At 44.1% G+C, this 25,100-nt stretch overlaps 1 protein-coding gene across 1 annotated transcript in view; it reads right to left on the reverse strand.

The window, feature by feature from the left end:
- The window catches only part of DEPTOR (DEP domain containing MTOR interacting protein), a 609,509-nt gene that overhangs the window by 317,216 nt on the left and 267,193 nt on the right, over window positions 1–25,100 (reverse strand). Inside the window, exon 4 of the mRNA XM_078686837.1 lies at window positions 6,190–6,313. Coding sequence (XP_078542963.1) covers window positions 6,190–6,313 — 124 coding nt within the window. The remainder of the gene's footprint in view (window positions 1–6,189; window positions 6,314–25,100) is intronic.

Consider the following 25,100-nt stretch of genomic DNA (forward strand, 5'->3'; position numbering starts at 1 on the left):
TATAATGTCGACAGTTGAGATTTGCAGATATAGGCTTATGATTGAGGAAGATATATGTACCTGTAGCTTTTTCCTTTCATCTAAGTCACTGACATCCTCCTATTGATGTATATGCTCACCTGTACCGTTGCTTTCCCTGTTCTGAGATTATGGCCCATCACAGAACCCTATGTTGTGAGAAACTAAGGTTTCTGTAGACAGATTTTGGTGATAAGCTTCCTCAATATCTTACGTCCAGTGAGCTAGTGCAAGAGGTGTTAGATGACAGTTGTTCTTAAGTGGCTGTGCCTGAGTCTTAGGTTTATATCTCAGTCCTTAAAAGAACAGCACTTTTATTATGGTCTTTGTCAGACCTTGCTTTGAAACTTGTTTCTGTTCACAATAGTTGTTTGTGGAGGTTAGTGTTGTTTGTGAACTGGCGTTCCCATCTTTCCAGTTTGTATATGATTCTTTGGTTGAAGGCCTCACTGAGATTCCAAAGGTTGTCTGAGTACTGTGAGGGAGATTTGGGTCCTTGGTTATCCTGTAAGCATTCATGTTCCTAATCATGGTAGTGTTGATTTGATCTTTCTGGTGTCTTAGGTTCTTGTTACCGATTTGATGACAATGTTCAAATCATGCATGATGTGTTAGTGTGTGTTTTCTTAAACCTCTATATCTGTGAAGTTTTATATTTTTCTGAGAGTCGCTCTTTTTTCTGAAGAGTGGATTCTTATGTCTAGGAGAGGGGATACAATTTTGTTGATAAATTTAAAGCACTGCTGCCCCTTTCCCAGTCTTCTCTCATCCTGAATACTACCAGCTACTTATCACAGCATTGTGATTTTTTTTTATCTGTCTTCTTTAGAGGTGAATGTAATATGCAAGCATCACTTACAATTTTTGTTTAAACAAACACTGAAAAAAGAAGCACCGCCACAAAAAACAAATTGCGTAATCAAAACTAAGTCCAATTATTTGATAGAACTCACTCAACAACGTAAAGGGCCAGATGTACGATGCATTTTACTTGTCGTAAACAGCCCATTTCTACATACCAACCCTTTTTTGCGGGTTGGTAACCAAAATAGGGTTTGCGAGTCGCTATTAGGAGAGGGCGGGTAAAGGGCTTCCCTTCCTAATAGGGAGTCGCACTTGTATGTATGAATGTTTGGCGACCAGGAATGAGGTCGCAAAACATTCGCACATTACCACCAATTTCAAATTGGTGGTAAGCCATTCGAAAATGTGAAGGGGTCCTTAAGGGATGCCTTCCCTTTGTGCATGGGGGCCCTCACCATTTTTTCAGAGCAGCCAGTGGTCCCACTGACCACTGCCCACTTTAATAAAAACGAAAAAAACCTTTTCATCTTTATTTTTTAAATGCATTCTGTTTTCCTTTAAGGAAGAAAAAGGAAAACTGGCTGCATTTTTTAAAACCAACTACTTTATTTAAAAAGCAGTCACAGACATTGTGGTCTGCTGACCCCAGCAGGCCACCATCCCTGTGAGTGAAGGCCAATCCCAATTGGTTGCAAACTGCGACCTGCCTCTTGAATATTAATGAATGCAGGTCCATTGTGAGTGACCCATTTGGGCACAAACAGTGTTTGAGATACAGTTGTGCATCAGGTTTTATGACTCGCAAATTGCGATTCACCAAAAACCACAATTTGCAAAACCTGACAGTCGTACATGTGGCCCTAAATCACAACTGGCAAGTGGAAAAAACATTGTCAACTGAACTAACAATTTACTCGCTTTAGGAATCTGCTATGAATTCTTTCTTTATCCTCAACAAAAGGGAAACCTTTATCTTTGAAAATATCCAGGAACTGCCAAAAAGAAAAGGTTGTTGCACCTTAAGACCTACAAAAGCTGTTGAACTCCACCACATGGTAGCTTCTATGTCTCCCGCATTTATATTTTGAAACTTTTCTTGGCGCACTCAGTCCCATAGATAAGCCTTGCATTCACGTGTTAAATCGCTAGAACAGGGAGAAATAGATAGAGAGACCACTAGCCAAAATATGACCACTACTCTACAAATATGTCCAGATCAAAATATTTAGTAGCTACATTCTCCAAGTTGGCCCACTACTATTTGTGTCGCCTGATGTTAAGAAGGACTTTAACGTAATGAACGCATCCTTTCATTTATTTAAAATGATTTTACTCCCAACATCTCAAAATAAAAAGTAGAACACTCCTAAACATTATCTATGGAAAAGGGATCACTTGATATATTAAAACGCTTGATCCAATATCAAACAAACCCTTTGAATGCTAAGACAAGTAAAAACATTTAAGAATAAAATCATGCACTGTGGTTCCCAGCACAAAAGAAACAACAATCGTGTTTTTTGCCAACCTTCCTCAAGATGACAGCTTTGAAGGGTTCATTAAGACAGAATCAAGACCAAGTATATTTTTATTAAGTAATCAAAAATGTGGGAATCCTCACTTTGTGAATATATATTGATAAAACAGGCAGAAAAGCTCAGAAAAAAATAGTTTTACATTTCTAGACAGAACGATTAATAAGTGGGATATTTTATAATAGTTTTGACTGCCCTGTAAAAAAAGTAACCATCATAATTAGCATTATCCTAAAAAACTGTGCTTTCACGCAAAGCCAGCCATTATGTCCCAACAATACAAAATAGTAAGCAATGCTATACCATGGGGAGCATGGCTCCTCTGTATTTTGTATTTTAAAGACAAAAAAGTGGTCTAGACAAGACTTTTCTAAACTTAAGAAAAGCACGTTATTCAGTTAAATGCAATTACTTGTTTACTGAATGGATTGAACAAATTCAATCTTATTGAAACATTAAATCATTGTTTCTAATACAAAAAAATAAGATTTATTTCAAGTTTAAAAAACTTGCTTCTATACTTAATGTTTGTCTTTAAAATACAGAAATACTTGACAAGATCAATACCCTATACACAAAACCTCTAAGCCACTAATTCCCAACTTACAAAGCGATAAAGACAGCAGAATAGATAAAGCTGGTTGAAGATCTGTTCCGTTGGCAGGGGACTAGCAATAAAATCAGCAAAAATAGAAGTCATATTTAGCTGTTAACAAAAAAACAACAGTGCAACTGCTTTTTCGCAATCAAATGAGTTTAGGGAGAAAGAGAATATGATTATTGAATGTTGCAGGTATTGTTATATGATTTCTATCCAATTCTCTATCTGCAAAAGTCACTATGAAGCATTAACAAATTATCATAAGAGCTTTGGTATATGGATAGTTTGATCTTAGAACGATGCCCTGAGATTTTTTTTGCACCCTCACTTTTAAGACTCCGAGAAGGAGAAATGGTAGCCCAGTCAGACTACATTTGCTGAACCTTGATCTCAAAATTACCAGCTGGTGAGAAAATCCTATACATTTGTTAAGTATTTCAAGAACCATACAGTGTATACATAAGTGCTACATACTCCTAGAAGCCAACTTGACAAGCTAGCAATACATCACTTTGGACCACCCATGTCTCCATATTATTGATAAACCACTTAGTATAAGTTTTCCCAACAATGTAAAGCATGGCAATGGATGGAAATCAATCTGGGTCAATAAGATAATTCTTATTGTGAACTGGTACCCATGTTGTCCAACTTTGGGAAATCATTTTAATTGTCCAACTGCCATACCAATGGTACCATACAAATCTTCCACTCAGGGTTATAAGTGAAAAATCAGACAGAAGGTACTGAAGGTACTGATCAGATGGGTTACCTCTCCTGCCTGAAGAACAGCAAGCTTATAAGTCAGTATTAACACATATCATTAGGCGGTTTGTATTTGCATTGTCAGCATCAGTCATAGTTAAGAGGAACCACAGGGCAAGGGTGACTGTGTGGTTCGATGGTAAAGCCAAGTATCCACAACCCATGACAACTTCCAAAATACAGAAATTACTTTACCTTGAATTGTTACAAAGAGGGCACCACAAACACTTTCTGATTTCTGGTGCTTAGCAATACTGGGATTAGAAAGAGAGGAACAGGTACAGGTTTGATGGCCCATAATGCTCAGGTTCAGTTTCAGAGTTCACCAATTTAAATGAAAATAGCATAAAGAAGTTCACACTTTTAACTTATTATAGAAAGGCAATTAAAACAGAATTTTCAGTGAGTTTTTTTTAAAGCTGGTACTGAAAAAAGGCTGAATCAGGCCTCCCATTAGATATTTTGACTTTTGGGCAAATGTGCCTCTCCCCAGATGTTAAACCTTGGGTTCTAACAGTTTTGGTCCCTTAGGTGAGGTCACCTAGACTTTAAGTGCAATTACTATAGAGTCATTGTCACTTTTGTCTTTTAGCACAAAAAAGATCAACAATAGTGTTTTTGAGTAAACCACAATCAAGCAAATCATAGTCAACAACAAGTTTTTAGCAGCTGATTAAAATTTAGCTTAGGTTGGTACATTATTCATTCTGCCATTAAACCTTTGCAGTGTAGTACTCTGTTAAGATATAACTTTTATTTATGTTGCGGGTACCTGGGATTTTCAAGCTACTGGCCTAATCATCACCCAGAATACAAATCTCGGAGGATTATGCATTCATTTTATGCAGGACTATGACACTGTACTCGCTACAACTGTTCATATGCTTCTAAATAAAGCTAGAAGCGTCAAAGAGATGTACGCGTTTGTCATCAGGGATTGCATACATCCATTTACTGAAAAGAGAGTCTTTCCAATTTGCAGCAAAAGCAGCAAGATGAGAGCCAGAAGGCCACTATTCTTAGCGGAAAATTTAACTGATTCTGTAATATGTTTTTCATAAAAGTACATAGCCCATCTAATGATCTCCCTTTCTTTGATTGCTTGGATTTTACCATAAAGAACTCATCACCATTAAGCCAAAGTTTTCCAGTTGACCATGCCTCTTGCAACTCAATAATACAGAAGAGAAGAATGACATTATTAAGTTTGAACCATCCCTGTGGCTCTTGAGATATGAAGTGTTTCAATATGTAGTTATAATGCTCAAGAAGGTCCCATCCTTTTGCTTTTGGTCAATGAGAGCTACGGAGACTGATGATTGGTAAATCTAAGGCATGCATTGATTCCACCCCCAGCCTGCCTAAAGATGGTCACCTTTCTACCATTAATTGGGGGCTGCTGCAGAGGCTGGAGATATCCCACTACTCTGAACCATATGAATAAGAAGAGTTACAGGGTCACTCAGAAGTATTATTAGTTTCTTCTAAATCAAAAAGTATCAAATGTAATAATGTGTCAACTTCAGTGGCCGAGAAGCATGTCGGAATAGATGTCAATGTGGGTTTATGTTGTGTTTTAAGTTTCTATCAAGGTATTCCTCTACACACCCGTCCCACACACAAATGTGTCTGATGAACAATAAAACAGGGTCACAAGTTTGAATTAGTCAAACTAATTTTTAGAGAGCAGCCTCCACATAACTTAACCAGACAGAATTCAGAGAATGCCAAATGCACTGGGACCAAACCATAAAATCATTTACGAGTACAGGAAGAAGTACTACAGAAGTAATCTTATTCTTGCATGCTTTTGTGAATCATCCCTGAAACATCTAACTCACTATTAATAAATGAATAACATTTTAGATTTTTTTGGGCCAATTCACAAAGTGATGGAAGAATACTTAAAAGAGTATTACAGCAGCACTCTTTTACATTCCTTACATACCTTTGTGAATCAGCCCCATTATTTAAATCGTTAACAATCTCAACAACTTCTCCTTTAACAGTGATCTTTACAAAGTGCTTTTAAATAATTGTGAATTCACTTTCGAGATTCATATTAAATAAGTTTGCTAATTTCTTTGCCTCTGTGACCATGGCCTGCAAGAGCTAGAAGCAGGACGGTCCTTGAGAACAGTTTGAAAAACCCATGACATTTCACCAGGGACTCTGTGGCAGACCATTTAGTGTTTCATGTGAGGTTGAAAATCCATGACCTAGTACTGTGGTCAAGTTGTACTGTGGACTTCTGCACAATGTGGAGGCTCTCTAAGGAGAGACCCAAAGTTGCAATGTATCTACTAGTCCCTCTCCACTCTCTCTTAGCTCCATCTCTGTTGCTTCACTACTTTATACTGTGCAGATCCCTGTCTAAATTCTTGGAATCTATTTTACTTCATCTTGTATTATGAATTCATCTTTTCATTCATTTGGTCACTTATTTAGTCATTCAATGTCACCTACTTCTCATACATCCTCTGTCCTCGCATGAAGACTTTGATCTCATTGTCCATGGGAAAGGTGCCGTCATCCTTCCTGAAGCGATAGAAGAGCTTGACATCCTTGAATTCCTTATGTTCATCACACACTAAGAAGTAAAGGAAGAAAAGCACATATCAGCAGGGGAGCAAAAGCGCAAGAATCATATGGCAGTGAAGAAGGCCGATTTATTAGGTCTGGTAGTAGCAAAGCATGTTAGCCAGCCTCTTCATCCTCTGCTCTGTTAATGTGCAATTCAAATTTTAGGTCTGTGCACTTCAGCATACAGCATTCAGCATGAGGCAATAGCTTACTTCAGCTATTGGCAAACTTCCCTGTGAGTGATGGCATTTTGCTCTCTCACAAAGACTACATCTGCACACAAAGCAGTTCCCTTAGTGTTAGGGACTACTATGCCATTTTGCAAATTTTGAGACTACAAAACTATTTTTGCTTTTAGCTACTTTTGTTTTTTAGATTGGCAAGAGCCCAGCAGCTTCCTCAACAAATAAAGTTTTTCCAAACCAATGACATAACAAAACAAGCATTGACACAGCCAAAAGACTGGAAGCCAAAGCCAGACCTGTTGGTTTTGCCAATGCTTGTTTTTCCTCAGTGGATGTCACATTACAGCAACGTTTGCGGCTCTACAATTGACTATCATTCTAGAAAGCATATTCGGGGCTGTTTGATAATGACTGAACAGCTGACATGACTGCAATATTGCACATTATTCTATAAACATAGGAGGTAATTCAACTAGTAATAACCACCGCACAAAGAACTTCATTGGATAGTTAGATGGTGTTGGGCCTCAAAGGGCTTAGGATATCTCCACTCGCATATGATATGCCTTGCTCTCGATGAGAACCTCAGAAATCTTAATACGAGTTGGAAGCCATTTGCACAGCTCCGTGGAGCAAACGACGAAGACACAGCGCCATGTGATAGTTTACAGTACAACGCGCCACTCAGCTCTTAAGATCCACAACAAGTAGCTAAGCTTTGCATCACACTTTTTTGTACTTTGTATTACACAAAACAATACACTGCACATAATAACATCGAATCCAGTTATCCCTACAGCAGAACACCTAAAACTAGAGATGGCACGCCTGAGTCAAATGATTGCCTGTTCCTGTTTTAAATGAGAGCTTGTACTGTTGAGGCCAACTGATGTACAGATAAAGCATTTATTCATATGACAGAAATAACATTTCACACAGAAGGTTTTACAATAATAACAATAACAGCAACTTGCACAGTGAGGGGTTCAACGTCAACCAAAGCAATCTCTGATATGATTAGTAGGTGTTATCATTAATTTAACAGGGAGATTAAGTGATTTGCCCAGAATCAGAGGATGTTGAGGTGACGCCGGTAGTGAAACCTGTTTCCCCAGTTCCCAAATCGGCAGCTGTGGCCGAAAGACCAGATTTTAGTACATAGCAAGATGGCCAGCCAGGATTTATGGGTTAAGTTGGAAAGTAGAGTGATCCCTACGGCTTGGTCAGAAATTGCCAGAATTTCATTGATGTTAACTTTGAGGAAAATAACTTTCTCCTTCTGGTTCCTTGTCCTTCAACGCCTTTATTAAATGCATATATTGAAAGATCCCGAGGGAAAGAAACTGTCCATTTAAGAGAGGGTAAAGTTTTAATAAACTAGATCCAAGCATGGAAAAGAGGCACTCACAGACAGAGATGAATCATTTCTTGCCTCTCCCTTTAGCAGTTCTGCAGACTTCAAGGTTTAGCTCTACAATATGTGCTTGGTGATTTAATTTAACAAGCACACTGCAAAACATCATATTTTCATCAATAAATATATGTCAAGCCTGGGTCCCCAGGGGGCAATGATATGAGCTGCGAAATTTTTGTACACTTCTCAACAAAAGGGATAGCATCAGACCAGTCTGGAAGTTCTTCTCCAAGCCTCGTTTATATATAAAAGGCAGATAAAAGACATCACAAAAGAGTACATTTTATTCAACCAGTTAACATTTATATACCAAGGGTGGAAATAATATCAAGACAAATAAAAATAAGCTTCACAGTCCCATAAGGGACTAGTGAAAACCCTTGCACTGAAGGTGCACATTTACTATAAGAGCCTAATAAATGCAATGTTGGAAGACACAAGTCAACAAGAAATGTCATGTGTTACTAAGGGTTTTCTTGAAAGGTCAAGGACCAACATCCACGGGAAACATCCTTAACGACACAACTTTTACCACGCAGTACCTTTACAACGCAGGATTTACAATGCAAGTCATTACAACGACTTGCGCTGGAGGGCGCTGGAGGATAGGGAATAGTTTAATTTACTATCCAAAACCTTCCCTACTATCCACGGGGACTGGAGTTGGAATAGTAAATTAAACTATTCCACTATCCAGCGCCCCCCAACGCAAGTCGTTGTAACGACTTGCGTTGTAAAACCTGCGTTGTAAAGGCATGCGTGGTAAAAGCATGCGTTGTAATGACATCCATCCACATCCACTGCTGGAAAAAAGAGCAGCAACACACTGAAGAAAGGTATCCTAGCACTAAGATTATTTTCTAAAGGTCAGTTCACTCTAAAGGAGTGGTTTGCAGCAATGACTTGACTTGGGTTAGGCCCTATATTCCATTTCAGGAAGTGGCCATGACCGTAGGTAGGGATGGTATGTACTCCTTGAGGGCCACTTAGATGGTAAGCCAATACTTATAGGGAGCATCTACGCCCCCAACACAGATCCGGAAGCGTTCAGGCACACTCTGTCTGCCATGTTAGCCCATAAGATAGTGTTGCCCTTGGTGTAGGGGGGCGACTCCAACTGTGTGCTAGACCTCAACTTGGACAGACCCCACCCTCCAGTGCCACACTCCTCTGCATTTCAGGAGCTAAGTAAATCATTGATCACTGTCGGATGTATGGCGATCTCAGTTCACTAGGACTCAGCTTTATTCCTTTCACTTGGTGCCTCATGATATTTATGCGTGCCCCGTGATATTTATGCATGCCTCAACCGTTTTCTTGGCTACGCCTCCTTGACACTCCTTATCCAACACTTGGATTATCTGAGTCACATAGTCTCCGAACATGAACCCACATGGTAGACCCCCGGTGTGTACCTCCACATCCACCAACATCTGCGAAGAGGCTCTCGAGGGATTGAACTGGGTCTGAACTGAGGTGGCAAAGTGAGCTAAAGAACGATGATAGATTCAGCCAGATCTGTGACTGGGGTTCAGTGTCTGAAACATTTCAGGGCTCGGTCCATAATCTACTTGTGTTTGCTTTGTTTGTCCTAAATTGGCAGGGTATAACCAGACATGGGTCCCCTTCCCACTTTTCCACTGGATTCAATCTAGCCTGGCTGATGAGGGGTGTTACCCCTTAACCGGACCCAGGATTCTTGTTTCCGGTTCAGGGAAGATCTGGCTTGGCAGTTCGAGCTGGACTGTTCCCATGAGGCACAGGGTCAAGACAGATTTGCATATAACTGGGTCTGAAGTGAAGCGGCAATGTGAGCTAAAGAATAATGATGGATTCAACCCAGATCTGTGACTGGGGGTGGGTATCTGAAAAGTTTCAGTGCTCTGTCCATCTCCTCCTTGTATTTGCTTTGTTTGCCCTAAGTTGACAGGGTATGCCCAGACGTGGGTCCCTTGCTCACTTTGCCAGTAGATTCATGCTAGCCTGGCTGATGATGGGTGTTACCCCGAAACCGGTCCCAGGAGGCTTGTATTCCGGATCAGGGAAGACCTGGCTTGGCAGTTTGGGCTGGGCTGTTCCTATGAGGCACAGGGTCAACACTGATTTGCATATAGCTGGGTCTGAACTGAGGTGGCAAAGTGAGCTAAAGAACGGAGATGGATTCAGCCAGATCTGTGACTGGTAGTGAGTGTCTGAAAGGTTTCAGTGCTCTGTCCATCATCTCCTTGTGTTTGCTTTGTTTGCCCTAAGTTTGCAGGGTATACCCAGAAATGGGTCCCTTGCTCACTTTCCCACTGGATTCAAGCTATCCTGGCTGATGAGTGGTGTTACCCAGAAACTGGAAGCTGGATGCTTGTTCCGTTTCAGGGAAGACCGGCTTGGCAGTTCGGACTGGACTGTTCCCATGAGGCACAGGCTCAAGACTGATTTGCATATAGCTGGGTCTGAACTGAGGTGGCAAGGTGAACTTAAGAACGATGATGGATTCAACCCACATCTGTGACTGGGGGTGAGTGTCTTAATGTTTCAGTGCTCCGTCCATCATCTCCCTGTGTTTGCTTTGTTTGCTCTAAGTTGGCAGGGTATGCCCAGATATGGGTCCCTTGCTCACTTTGCCACTGGATTCAAGCTAGCCTGGCTGATGGGTGGTATTATCCCGAAATCGGTCCCAGGATGCTTGTTTCTGGTTCAGGGAATGCCTGGCTTGGCAGTTCGTGCTGGACTGTTCCCATGAGGCACAGGGTCAAGACTGATTTGCATATAGCTGGGTCTGAACTGACGTGGCAAAGTGGGATAAAGAACGATGATTGATTTAACCCAGATCTGTAACTGGGGGTGCGTGTCTAAAAATGTCAATGCTCCGTCCATCATCTCCTTGTGTTGGATCTCGAGGGATTGCCTGGAGGAACCAGTCTTCTGTGACGAGTAAGCAAACCATATTCGGCAGTACTTTGCTGAGAACCATAAAACAGCTTCTACCAGGGTACTGGAGTGGGTAGCCATTAAATTGGTGACAAGAGGTTTCTGTGCCTAGAAGAATGTAGGAGTCTACCGGACTTTGGATAGGGAAATAGTACACGCTGAGAAGCACCTCGTCTGACTGGGTAAAGCAGTGGACTGCAATCTTGCACTTGCCCCGCAGCTCGCGGATGCAAAGTCTTCCTACACAGCCCTCCCCAGATAGGGTGACAGGTTGGGCAGACTACTGGCCTGGCTGATCAGACAGGAGTCCACAGTCAGCCCTATTATGGAAGTGGCCACACTTTCGGGTGCCACTGTTTTCATGCAGGGCGAGATTCTGCATGGTTTTTCCTCTCCCAGGGGCCTGAGAACTTGGAATGGTATACTCGCTGCTTACGCTAGGAGACCTCTTCTCTGATGGCCACCTTCTCAAGTTCGACCAGTTGATAGCGTAACATGGCCTCCCTTCTGGGCAGTTCCTTCTTCACAAGCAAATTAGCCATACCTGTTGTACCCTTTAGAGCTTCTCGGAGGGAGAGCCTACCACTCATCCAGTACTTCAGGCCATTTTTACCATGGGTGGCGGTCAGCACCTTATCACCTGGCTGTTTAAAGCCATCCATGAACTGATGGCTGTCCCTCTTGTAGTGCTGCTGCAAAAGTAGGAGGACTATTTTAAGAGAGCGCTGCATGATAGGAAATGGGAACAAGCATTAGAATTCCCCCGGCTCGTCTACCGTAATTCTTGCTTTAAAAATATTAAATTTAGATTAAAAGGGGGTTGGTCCTCCAAACCATCAAACGTCACGGGCCTGACTTGGTGATGTTGCAAGAAACGCACCTGGCTGGGTCTACCTGCAAAGCACTCGACAGACGTGGGTATGCCATGGCGGTACATGCGGAGTTCACTACGGGGTCCAGGGGCACTGGGATACTCCTTAAGAAGAACTCCTCATATATGGTTGAAAGCCGCAGGATGGACGATCAGGGTCGGTTTGCGGCGCTGTATGGCCAGTGGGAAGGGAGACCCCTCAATGTGGTGTCCGTGTACATCCCCCCGGCGCTGCACTCTACAGCACTGCCGGCGCTGGGTCAATTTCTAGTTGACCTCCCAGAGGGTGACATGATCATTGGGGGAGACTTCAATGCCATAACAGACCCGCAGTTAGACACCTTTCCCGTACGGGAACGCCAGAGGGGGACTGCCACGCTTCCTGGTTTTCTGACCGCGCTAGGCCTCACTGATGTTTGGCGTCAATTGAACCCCACAGCGACTCAATACACGCACTACTCCGCTACACACAACAGTCTCTCACGTATTGACTACCTTTTCTTTTTGGGGGTGGGACTGGGATCGGTAGACAAACTAGAGATCCTACCCAGAGGTGTATCTGATCACTCCCCAGTGTCCCTCCACATTACGACTAAAGAGAGGAAGCGCGCCAGGCTCTATCCAATATACCCCAATTACTTACAAATCCATGGTATTAGAAAGAAACTTAAATTGGCCACATCACACTATTTTACAGAAAATGTAGGCACAGTTTCCTCACCCTCGGTACTCTGGGAGGCATACAAAACAGTCCTGCGCGGCGCAGCAATAGCGGCTATCACAGGGCACAAACGAGACTACAGAAGTGAACTCGCTCAATTAGAATTGGCACTACACGCCGCGAACGCCGCCCACATGTCCGACCCCACCCCTGCCACTGCACATGCGCTACACCTCAGACAACAACAGCACTTGGCCCATCTTACGACGGTTACCAAGGGACACTTGGCGAACACCGCACACAGGGTATATGACGTGGGCGATAAAGCCGGGAAGATGCTGGCCTGGTTAGACAAGAGGGGTGGTTGCAACAGAGGTATTCAGAGACTATACACACAGGATGGCCAGCTGCTGACACACCCTGAACAAATAGTCCGCACCCTGGCACGCCATTATCAGGAAATATACACACCGGTTCGGGCTGTCACAGAACGGGAGGCGTTAGCATCGCTCGACCACATTACTGTCCCCGCGCTTTCACAAGAAGCGCAACAGGAACTAGACACTGACTTAACAGAAAATGAAATCCAATTGGCAATACAGTCGTTGCACTCTGGCAAGGCGCTAGGACCTAACGGGATACCCGTGGAATGGTACAAAGCGTCGGCTCCCCTGTTGAGCAAACCCCTGCTAGATATGTATGGAGAGAGTTTAGACAAGGCTGAACTCCCTCTGGACCAGCGCACAGCCACGATAGTCGCCATTCCTAAGCCAGACAAGCCGCAGACGGTATGCACCTCGTACCGACCTATCTCCTTGCTCAACGTGGAGGCAAAGATCCTAGCGAAACTCCTGGCTAGTCGCCTGACCAAGCATCTACACACCCTAATACACCCCGACCAATCAGGTTTCATGCCGCACAGGAGCACAGCACTGAATCTGCGGAGGGTACATGGAGTCCTGGCGCGAGCACATCTCCTCTCGGAACAGGCAGTCATCTTATCCCTGGACGCCAAAATGGCTTTCGACCTGGTGGAATGGGAGTATCTATTTGCGGTCCTTGCTCGTATGGGCTTCGGCCCGAAATATATATCGTGGATACGGCTACTGTACAAGTCGCCTATGGCACAGGTGGTGGCGAATGGTCACATTTCACAGACCTTCCCCCTAGGACGCGGAACCAGACAAGGATGCCCACTATCCCCCCTACTCTTTGCGCTGGTACTGGAGCCACTAGCTATTCTGCTCAGAGCAACACCACTGTTTCGGGGCATCGCCTGGGAGGACGGGTGGGAAGATAAAGTATCCCTGTATGCAGATGATATGCTGATCTACATGACCAATCCCAATGAGGGTATTCCTGCCCTGTTGGCTCTGTGCGATGAGCACGGGAAAGCGTCAGGTTACACCCTGAATTGGTCCAAATCTATAATATTCATACTTAAGGGCCAGGAGCCGTTATTGCGGGATGACTGCCCCCTGCAATTAGCGACCGGCTCATTTAAATACCTGGGCATTTTCGTCACCACTAATGCAGCGGACTTCTACACCGTGAACTTGGTGCCACCTCTGACACGTCTACGTGCAGACGTTAAGTACTGGGCTACCCTGCCGCTAACCCTCCTTGGACGAGCAGCGTTATATAAAATGATGGCTCTCCCTAGATTTCTCTATGTGTTAGAAAATACCCCTCATGTGGTGGCTCCACGCTACTTCCAACAAGTCGCTGCACTGGTATCTGCTCTGTTGTGGGGCAATGGCCCAGCCCGTATAGCACATGACAAATTAGTTAAAAGCTGGTATGACGGAGGGATTGCACTACCCAATCTTCAATTATATTATTGGGCATCCCAACTTAAGATAATTAATCACTGGATCCACGTCCCGCGGGATGACCCCGCATATAAGGCGGACTGGTCGCAGCTGGGGACGGACGGCATGCTCTCAGTATTGTACAATCACTCACAGGTTCGGAAATTGCTTGGACCGACGTTACATACGGCAACCTTATGGCATACGGCACAATCTCGACTGGGGTGGAAGGGGAAAATCACTAGAATGACGCCGTTATGGGACGCGAAATCATTAGGAAACTTAAGGTCCAGTAGGGGCTTCACACACTGGGATCAAATTGGGATTTCGGTGGTAGGAGACCTTTGGGATAAGGGCTCGGTGGTTGCATTCTCACAGCTACAGCAGCAGTATGGTATGGGCCCCAGTGAAACATTCAGGTATGTGCAAATCCGACACGCCCTACTACACGCAATTCCGCCTGACACCATACTCCCGGACTCGTCAACACTAGAGGACAGGTTACTGACGGAATTTATGGAGCAGAAGGCAACCTCTCTTACATACAAAAAACTGGTTAACAACCTGACAGACCCCACGCAGAAACTTAGAGAGAGATGGGTTGGGGAACTAGGAGACATGGATGACACAGAATGGAATGAGGCGCTTGCGTCGCCAAGAGAAGTGGGCATCTCGGCTAGGTTCAGGTTGGTCCAGCTCAAGATCCTACACCGCACCTACTACACCAGAACACTTCTACACAAGATACAGCGGGCACCACACCCCTTCTGTCTAAGAGGCTGCGGGGAGGAAGGAACTCTACTCCACACATTATGGGATTGCCCATTGATCCAAGAAGTCTGGAGACCAATTATGCGCACAGTCTCCCAAGCCCTTGAGGTGTCACTCCTGCCTGAACCCCGTAAGTGCCTGTTGAACATTTGGGACCCTACTGACCTGAACAGGTATGGGCAATTGTGGGTCACGTTGGCTGTGACAGTGGCCAAAAGAGACATTGCACAAAAATGGGGTGCTCCAGAATTGCCTACGGTGACTGGCTGGATTAGAAATATGGACCTCCTAATGGTGAAAGAGAGGGCGGTGTACGTATTGCGGGCCTGTCCCCGTAAATGGAATAAGGTATGGTTGCCGTGGAATAAATACAGGGGAGAACCGTGTGCACCCTTGCCGGAGGACGAAGACTTAGAGTCAGAGGAGGAAGAAGATTAGGGGGGGCGGACTAGTGTATGAAACTCTGCTTTGTGGTGGGATGAAGCGAGAACACGATATTACCTTTGAACAATGTCCGGATTATGTGCAGTGGATGACAACTGTCTATGAAAGGGTACAACATTCTATTGTAGTGATGACATTAGTTGGGTTTTTGTAGAAGTAATTTTCTTTTTATTAGTTGAACTTGCTGAGAGCCAATTGCTATATTATAAATGGGCAAATTACGAACTGGAACAGGGTATGGTATGTTGATAAGTGAGATTCTGTACGACATGGTTGCGTTTATTTCTTTCATATCCATAATATGAGGATAGACTCAGACGTCAGAATGTAATGTGATTTATCCGTCTCTCTGATAAAAATATGTAATAATGTGAAACTACTGATCAATAATGACAATGTGAATTACTTCTTTGCCTTCTTGACAATAAAGTTTAAAAAAAAAAATATATATATTAAATTCTTTCTTCTACGCAAAGCATATTTTACCCCAACCAAATTGAATTGTTATTTCCCTGACGCACAGGTGGACGGTCCCCATTGCCATACCCCTGACGTTGAACTCATGCATATTTTGTGGTCCTCTTCGGCTCTGCAGAGTTACTGGCACTCTGTACACACCACCCTGTGTGCGGTCACAAACTTACCTGATACCCACATGTGGGAAGCGTTCTCCTTGAGCATTTTTAACCATAGAAAACAACAGATGGTGCACACTTGTTTTACGGCCCTAGCGCTCATCCTTGCCAAACGTGCGCTCACACTCCTATAATGATCTCCCACGGCCCCACCGGTAGGGGCATGGAGCAGTCTCCAATGGACTACCCTCCTATTGCACCTTCTACAGGAGGTGGGAAATTATGCCATTTCCCCATGACCTGAGCGTGCCTCTCCCACGAACACCACTTACGACTCATGCGGTAGGGGTCTGCGCGCTTGCGCCTGTCCACTCTTTCTACCCTCCTCTACCTAGTACTCCCTTTTCCACACACCTGGCAGCCAGTGCATGTGCATTACTTTTTCGACTGCTATGGCCTGCCACTGCCATCTCTTTCACCCACCCTACCTCCACCCCAATTCCTAGTTCTATTCCCAGTTCACGACATTGCGGCAGTATAGCGCTGGCATTTGCAGGTGCATATTGACTAGAACTTTATAACTGTTGCTGTTTTGTATGTAATGTTCACTTATCGATATGTTCTTTTTTTACGTAGGAACTGTTCATATTTCATGACCACAGTCTAACACTGTGATAGACACTGTCAACTGCAATTGTTGCCAATAAATATGATCCCCAAAAAATCAGTTAATGACTTAATGTCCTCGTATCATCTCAAGGGCTACATGTGTGTGCTGCGAAGAAAATGCTCCAGAGAGATAGCTGTAGAGGCTAGAATCTTCAGGACCGACAGAGGACGTGGGTTTTTGCAATTAACTTTTTTTATGACTCATGAGAATCTCTGAACCGACTGGGGGGTGTTCACCAAAGGGAAGGTGTATCTGAATGAATAGAACATTTAGTCCTGTTATTGAAGACAGTACTGACTTACATGTGATGTAGAGACTGTCTTAAAGTTGATTACAACCCTTGTCTGGGTACAATGTTTTTGCGAAGTTGGTGCCCCTGGGCCTTAACAAACGTGAGGCACACACTCTTACACAAGTAAAAAGGCATTTAATTAAAACTTCCAGTAAAACATCTTGCACATTTTTGCGATCAATTAATTCTGGAATGTCATTAACAGCATGCTACAAAAATATGCTGCCAGAAACATCAAGATTATATTTTGAAACTCATCCTACAGACCTTCAATGTGGTAACAACTGTCAAAGTAAACACACGAAAAGTCAACATGTTTCACAAGCTATACATGCTTTATCCACCATTGGATATCAGCATCATGCAGTGCAGGACTGGGAACAAAACATGTTTAGACAGGTTCCACACTGAATCAACAGAGCAAGTATAACAAACAAGCATTTTACTTTGTAGAGGGCTTACATAGCTCTACCCCAAGACTGGTAAAATAGGGAGAAAACTTCTAATTTTTACAGCTCACTTTTAAACTATATTAGCCTAAAAGATACATATATTTCACTGGATCTGAAGGGGAACAGATTACTTATTTAAATACTCAGAAGTGGCCCTTGCAAGTAAGAACGGTGGGGCAGTGGTGCTGCGTGGGGAGGGACTCAACCAACGACGACAAGGGAAAATTAATTTCCCTGTCGCGTCCCCTGCCCATTCCATCGATCCATCGACTCACCGCTCTTACCTGCAAGGGCCGCTCCTGTAAATACTTAAGACTTAACCACAGTAATGAGAAACTATTTTTCAACTGGAAAAAACCTGTCAAGCACATGCCAAACACGGAACTGTGCATCCAGTACAAATTGAAAACCGTCGGAACAATGCGGGCTCTGCCACGTGTGCCCGAACAACGCAAACGCAACCATGCTTGCCTTTACCACGCATATGCCTGGTTAAGGCATATGCGCGGTCTAGCTGCTGGAATGGGCGGGCCCATGAACAGGAAAGATTGATAGAGGACGCCGTGAGGTAAGTGGAACTGGTGCTGGGTTTTGGGGGGTGGGGGTAATTTTTAAGGGTTGGGGGTAGTTTCAGGGAGGGGCGGTCGGGATGTTTTCAGGTCTGGGGGTTGGGGATTTTATGTGGACTCAGGGGGGGGGTCGGGAACGTTTTTAGGGTTCCTGGGGTCAGGGTAGTTTTTAGGGCTGGGGCAGGGTAGTTTTTATGGCAAGGGGCGGGTCAGGGAGGTTGTTAGGGCTAGGTTAAGGATATTTGTTTTCAGGATAGAGGGGTTAGTTTTAGGTCTCTTCTCCTCTTTTAGGAGGAAGAGGTTGTTTTTTGGGCCTGGGGGCCATTTTAGGGCTCTGGGCAGGGAACAGGGTACTTTTTTGGGCTTTGGGGTCTGGTTTAGGACTCAGGGTGGGGGCTGGGTCGGGTTAGAATTTTGACCTAAAGGTGTCTTAGGGATCAGAGTGGAGGGGCAGGGGTCGGGTTAGTTTTAGGTCTCTGGGCGAGGAGGAAGAGGTTGTTTTTTGGGCTTGGGGGGCCATTTTAGGGCTCCGGGCAGGGAACAGGGTACTTTTTTGGGCTTTGGGGTCTGTTTTAGGACTCAGGGCGGGGGGGCTGGGTCGGGTTAGAATTTTGTGTTTTAGGGATCAGGGTGGAGGGGCAGGGGTCGGGGTGTATATATATATATATATATATATATATATGCAGAGAACTCTGGGTAGTTCTCAAGTTTAGGTGGAAAGCAGCTCCACTATAGAGCACACTCAACACCAGCGACCCTCTAAATTTGCTCACCTCAAATGTCTGCTTTTCTATCAAAGTTTTTAAGCATAGGATTAGCACAGTGCCATCCACGTCGAGATAGAAAGGGACAAAGTCTTTTAGGATAGGATTAACACAGTGCTATCCATGCTGAGCTGTACAATGACCAAAGTCTTTTACCACTCCACTCCAGGCACAGTAATGCAGCTTTGGATTATTATTTGTTTTCTTTTTTTAGTCCTCATCTCACCATTTAAACCTCTGCGGATCTTATGAAGCCGTTCTTACTAACTGGGGGCCTCTTGGCTTACCGCACACGCTTGGGTCTCCCGGCCCCTTCCCTTTTGTACGGGACTTGGATTAATCATAGGACTAGCTAAATTAGTCTAAGGCCTCGTCCCCAACTCATAAGAGGGTGCCAGATGTTTATCCACTTATCCTCCACACCTTCATATTCTAGCCGGGCCATAGCGAATGAGGCTTTAAGCCAGTCCTCTCTTTTTGGTGGGAGGGGATCTTTCCATTTCTTACAGATCTCTCTCTGCGCCAACAAAATCATATATAATAAGAGACCTCTATCTCGCTGTGATGCTGTTTGACAAAAGGTACCATCCTCTCCAAATATGACTGAAGAAAGATTCACATCTACCCTGGTTTTAAAAATGTCCCGAAGTGAATCCCCCACCTCATACCAAAAGGGTTTCAGTTCTAAACACTCAAAGAAGACATGAAGGTCATTAGCTAAAGGTGTTTGACATCTTGGACATTTGGGTGTAGATGCTGGGGCAAACTTTTCTATCTTAGCTGGGGAGTAATAGAGCCTATTAATAACAAAAAAGTGATTCTTCTTCAGACAGGCAGGTTTAATGAACTTATATAGTGTCTTTAATGACGGCCCGAAAAGGGAATCTACTGAGGGTTCTATTGAGGTTCGGTTCCAAAACGCCTCAGGAGAAGGAATTACTCGATCTTTAATTCTAGTAAGTGATTGTACCATATCGAGATTTCCTTTTTAATTGGTAGAGCGGATTGACACAGCCTTTCAATCTCTCCATTGCCCCTTACCTCCTCCCTTTCCGCTTCATACCAAGACACTAGTTGTAAATATTTAATTCTCGATAGTCCTGTACCAATCTTAACTCTCAAGTATTCCCAAGGATGAATCCCCTCTGTGTCCGCCAGCTCTTGCCAGGTGTTTATTCCTGCCCTCTTTATTGGTAACGCTAAACTGTCTTTCAGGCACTCCGGAGTTCCAGGCGATTCCCAGACTGGAGACAGGTTCGAATAGTAACCTACCCCCCAGCTACGTCTCGCCCTCTGCCACAGCTCCAAAGCTGCCCTCAGGACCCTCAGGCGTACCCGCTTGAAGAATCTGAGTGACACAAACTTGTACAAAAAGGCCTCTCCTCCTCCTCCTCCTTCAGCTCTCACCATCTCTCCCAGTAGTATACCCCAAGCTGACTCATCAGGTTTCACCAGTAACATCCGAATGCTCTTAAACTGGAATGCTACTGCATAGAGGCCAATGTCAGGAAGAGCCAGCCCTCCTTTAACTAATCTGCGTCTTAATTTTTTCCATGTCAAACTGACCCCCTTATATCCCCAGACAAAGCTCCCAATCTTACTCTGTATCTTACTCTCTTTCGAGAGTAAGTGGTATGGCAGAAAATAAATAGGAAAGTTTAGGAAGAATGACCATCTTTACCAAATTAGTTTTTCCGTAAATGGTTAAGGGAAGATTCCTCCATCTACCAAACAGACGATCTTTTTCTTTGGTCTCTCTGCTTAAATTAATCTGAGGGATTTTTTCCAGATCTTTCACAATATAAATCCCCAGATATCTGTACTCTGTGCTCACTGGTCCCCTCCACTGCTCCAAATTCCAGCACATAACCTCTGTTTTTGTGAACTATTCGCTGCATAGCCTGACAGGGTCCCAAATTCAACCAATAACTCCTCAACCCGAGGGATCGCCCTCTCTGGGTCACTTGTATATAGTATCAGGTCGTCTGCATAGAGGGCTAATTTGGAGCTATAAAGTTCAGACCTATACGGGGGAATTTGTTTGTTGAGCCTTATAGCTTGCGCTAAGGGTTCAATGTAGATATTAAATAATAGGGGAGAGATGGGGCACCCCTGTCTAGTTCCTCGCTGGATGTTTATGCTTGATGTTAATAGGCCATTTAAAAGGATCCGCGCTGAGGCTCCCTGATAGCAATTCCGTTGGGTTTGGATAAAAATGGGGCCAAACCCCATTACCTCCAAAACCTCCCATAGGTATACCCAGCAGCCTCTATCAAACGCCTTGGCCGCGTCTAATGCGACAACGGCCAAGGGATCAGATCTTTGGACGGCTAGGTCTATATTGCCAATCAATAGATGTGTCTGCTCCTGAATTTGTCTTCCAGCCACAAACCCGTTCTGGTCCATATGTATTAGCTTTAGTACCAGTTTTGCCAATCTCCCTGCCAAAACACCCATAAAGATTTTATAGTCGGCATTTAGCAGGGAGATTGGTCAATATGAATCAGCCCTCAGGGGGTCCTTACCTGGCTTTAAGATTAGAACAATTATTGCCTCCTTCCACGAATTGGGTACTCTACCAGCAGGGCTATATACTGAATTAAAAAAAGTGCCCAAAATGGGAGACAGCTCTTCTGCCAGATGCTTATATACCTATCCTTTTCTAACTGGCTTATTCTTCCCTCAATATTTTCCAGTACCGCAGCCTCTGCCCTGTTCTTAGAGCAAATAATGCCATGTAATCTCCCCCTTAGACATGCCTTATATGCGTCCCAGATAAAAGCCATTGTTGAAGAACCTACATTTAACAGGAAAAATTCTAAAGTAAAGACCTTCATGGTGACAATTTCTTCAGAGTCAAGGAGCATAGCCCTCCTTAATGTCCATCTTGGCTGAACCTGCAACCCTTTACTCTGAAAAATAAACAGCAAGGGTGCATGGCCCGAAAGGTGGCTTGGCATAACGGTGATCTCCTCTGCCTCATTCAAAAATTGTCTATCTATAAAAAGAAAGTCGCTCCTAGAGGAGTGACAGTATTTCTTGCTATAAAACGTGAAGCCCTGTTGATTACCTTTCATAGCTCTCCATACATCAGTCAAATCTAGATCCTGAATTAGATTAATTAATGCACGACGTATCTTTGGGGCACCTTTATAGTAACTTAAGTTAGACCTATATTTTATGGGACCCAATAGAACATTAAAATCTCCACCTATAATATGGGGGGGTGATTCCAACATTAATATTGATTTCAACTTAAGTATATATGTTGAATCATCGACATTAGGGCCATAAAACGAGGCACACACTATGTCCATATCATTTAATGTAATTTGGGCCACTACCCATCTCCCAGAGGAGTCTGTCTGAGTTCTTTTAATGGTACAAGAAGTGCCATGGTTCACCAATATTGCTACGCCTCTATTATGGGTCGTCTGGTGAGACACACTAAAAATTTTATCCATGGGACTTTAGAAAAAATTGAGCGGCTTTCTGTTAAGCTCAAATGTGTCTCTTGTAATAAACAGACATGGGCAGAGGACAATTCCAAATATTTGAGGACTAACCTTTGTCGACGAGGGCACCTCAATCCATTTACATTCCAGGAGACAAAGACGGTCTTTCTATCCCTCAACCCTTGATTTCCTGCCATTTTCGCGTTCTACCTGAATAGCCCATATGGCTAACTCCTTGACTCGACATAATGTATCGCAAATTAATGTGAGATGAGATTGTTTTTCTGTTTTTTTATCCAATGCTCCCCACCCAAGTGCCCCACTACCCCCCTCCCGCAACCCCATGTGCCTGTGCCCCTACTTATCATGAGGAACCCTCCCTTCCAATAGGCAAAGCCTATTCAGCTCCTCCCTCCCCCTGAGATGCAGCATCCTAAATTAACTTAGTTCCTGCTAGAACCCGCACTTAGCATTTCTAAGGCATTGCTAATTTTTTTACATATCTCTTTAGCCCCCCCCCCTACTTTTTGGCCCCTTGTTCCTCCTTAATCTTTATAATGAGGGCATGAGTCTCTTCTCCTGAATTTATCTGATACATGCGGTCATTCCACATCACTCGGAGGAATGCTGGAAACTTCAACTGTGCCTTCGCCCCCATATTGTTTAACTCTTCCAACCTCCTTCCCATCTCCCACTGTCTGGTAGCAGTTGCATGTGAAATATCTGATCTAATTTGAAAGGCGAAAGGATTGGCGCTATTGAAAGGGATGGACCCAACCTTTAGCGCTGAGGACAGAATCTGCTCCTTTACTGAATAAGTCAGAAAGTTAACCAGAATCTTGCTTGGTTTTTTCTTAGCAGGATTTCTTATAAAGGGATCCCGGTACACCCTTTGAATTTCGTGTGCTAAGTCCACATCTTGCACCCCTATCAGGACCGTACCCTTTAGCAATGTGATCACGAAACCCTTAAGATCAGACCCCTCCAGCGCTTCTGGGACATTCAAAAACCTTAATTTATTCCGCCGAGAATGGTTTTCTAATCGTTCTATGTCCTCTTTCAGTTCTTTGTTCTGGGCAGACAGTTTAGCCACTTCCATTTCGGTCGATCGCATAGAGTCCTTCATCATCGGGATTTCTTTCTCCATGGCCTCAGTTCTTAACGTGACCTCATCCAATCTTTTGGTTAGTATTTCGAAAAAGCCTGAATTGCTGCCTGGTTCGCCTCTGAGGTTAGAAAACTGCTAGTCATCTCAGCTTGATTATTTTCTGAAACTGTAAATCTACTGGTTATTTCTTCCTTCATTGTCAAGAGGATATCTGCCAGAGTGGAGGACGTTACATCGGGTTTTCTTGTACTCTCTGGTACTCCTTTGAAGGTCGTGTCATTGGTCATGCTGTTTCCAATTTCTGCTACCACGCCTTCAATATGTATACCACCTTGTTGGTCAAAAATACCAACATCGGCAGGCTCCATTAAGGAACTCCCTGAGTCACCACATGCCAGAATTGAATATTTGTTAGACAAGTTTACTGCTGGATGAATTGCTGTCGGGGTTTTGACTATTTGCTGATCCCTCGCCACAGCATTCACATTAACATTGATAGATGCCCTTGTCATAAACTATCTTCAGCTACATTTCCATGTTTTAATTGGGAGGGGGCCGTTGACGCAGTACTGGAAGACATGACTTTATAGAAAGTTTTGAGGGAAGGGGTAATTTTTATCGTGGGAGGTGATCCTTTCTTCCCCTTTGCTTTCCTTTTACTAACAGGATCACTTTTTTGATTTTAACCCCCACACCTTCCTCTAAGTTGTACCCTTTACCCTTACCTTTTCCCCGTCTAGTGCTTACTTTTACTTTTACTTCCGATATAGGAGGGGAGACGCGTGGGAGGTAAACTGGTTTTTCGTTTAGTGGGTCAAAGACTGATCTGGCACGGAGGGCGTATGTATTGATTTTAATGGTCGCCTCTGATTTCACCTCTGCCGTGCCTTTCTGCTCAGTTAAACTGCCAAAACTGAGCTCGCCCTCTTTATTACCCTATTTATCCATCCATGTAACCGGGACCTCCTGAACCCTCACTTCCTTTTCCCCCTTTTCATCAGGCAAGGTGAAACTCTCCAGGGTCCACACTCTCCTCCAAGACCTCCCCAAACTGCAGCCTTTAAAAATCTGAAGATTCCCTACCTTAGCGCAGGGACTAAATTTCGACTCAGACAGGCAAAATTCTAAATCCGCACTTGCCCCTCTCGCCACAGCACGGGGATCCGTCTCATCCAAAGGGAGAACTCGCACTGCCTTCTGAGCCTCCTGCGACCCAGAATTGAAAGAGAGCAGAATCGCTTCTCTTCCATGCACGAGCCGCCTCCGCCCAGCGCAAGCACCAGCCGTGTCCCCCACTCCCGTCTCTGCCCGGACTCTCCTCACTGCACGTGGTCCCAGTTCGACGCACTCCGTTCTCCAGAAACAGCTGCAGTGGCGGCATTACTGGCATTACAGGTAACACACAATTGGGGGTCATTGAGAGCCCTTTTTTTTTTTTAGGGGGGTTATCGGGGTTTTTTTTTTTTTTTTTGCTCTACATGAAAAAAACAGCAGCAACGCCAATAGAGTAAGCTATGCCGCCATATCTCTAGGGGAGAGTCGAGCTGCGACCAAGCAGCTGGTGGCCGCCATGTTCCTCGAACGAAAGCCCGCAGCTTTGGATTAGTAAAATACCATCCAAGTCAACCTGAAATGAACAAAAGCAACCCATGACATGTGCTTCGCTCGTCAGAGAGGTATAGCTTTGTCCAGACACAAGGGAGCACCCAGTAGAAGTCTAAACAATACCCTTTCAGGCATAGAGTGACACATAAAGTATGCAAAGAAAGAAGCAGAGAACTCTGGGTACTTCTCAAGTTTAGGTGGTAAGCAGTATAAAGACTTTGATAG

Source organism: Lissotriton helveticus, chromosome 4_1 (assembly GCF_964261635.1).
Source record: "Lissotriton helveticus chromosome 4_1, aLisHel1.1, whole genome shotgun sequence".
NCBI lineage: Eukaryota > Metazoa > Chordata > Amphibia > Caudata > Salamandridae > Lissotriton > Lissotriton helveticus.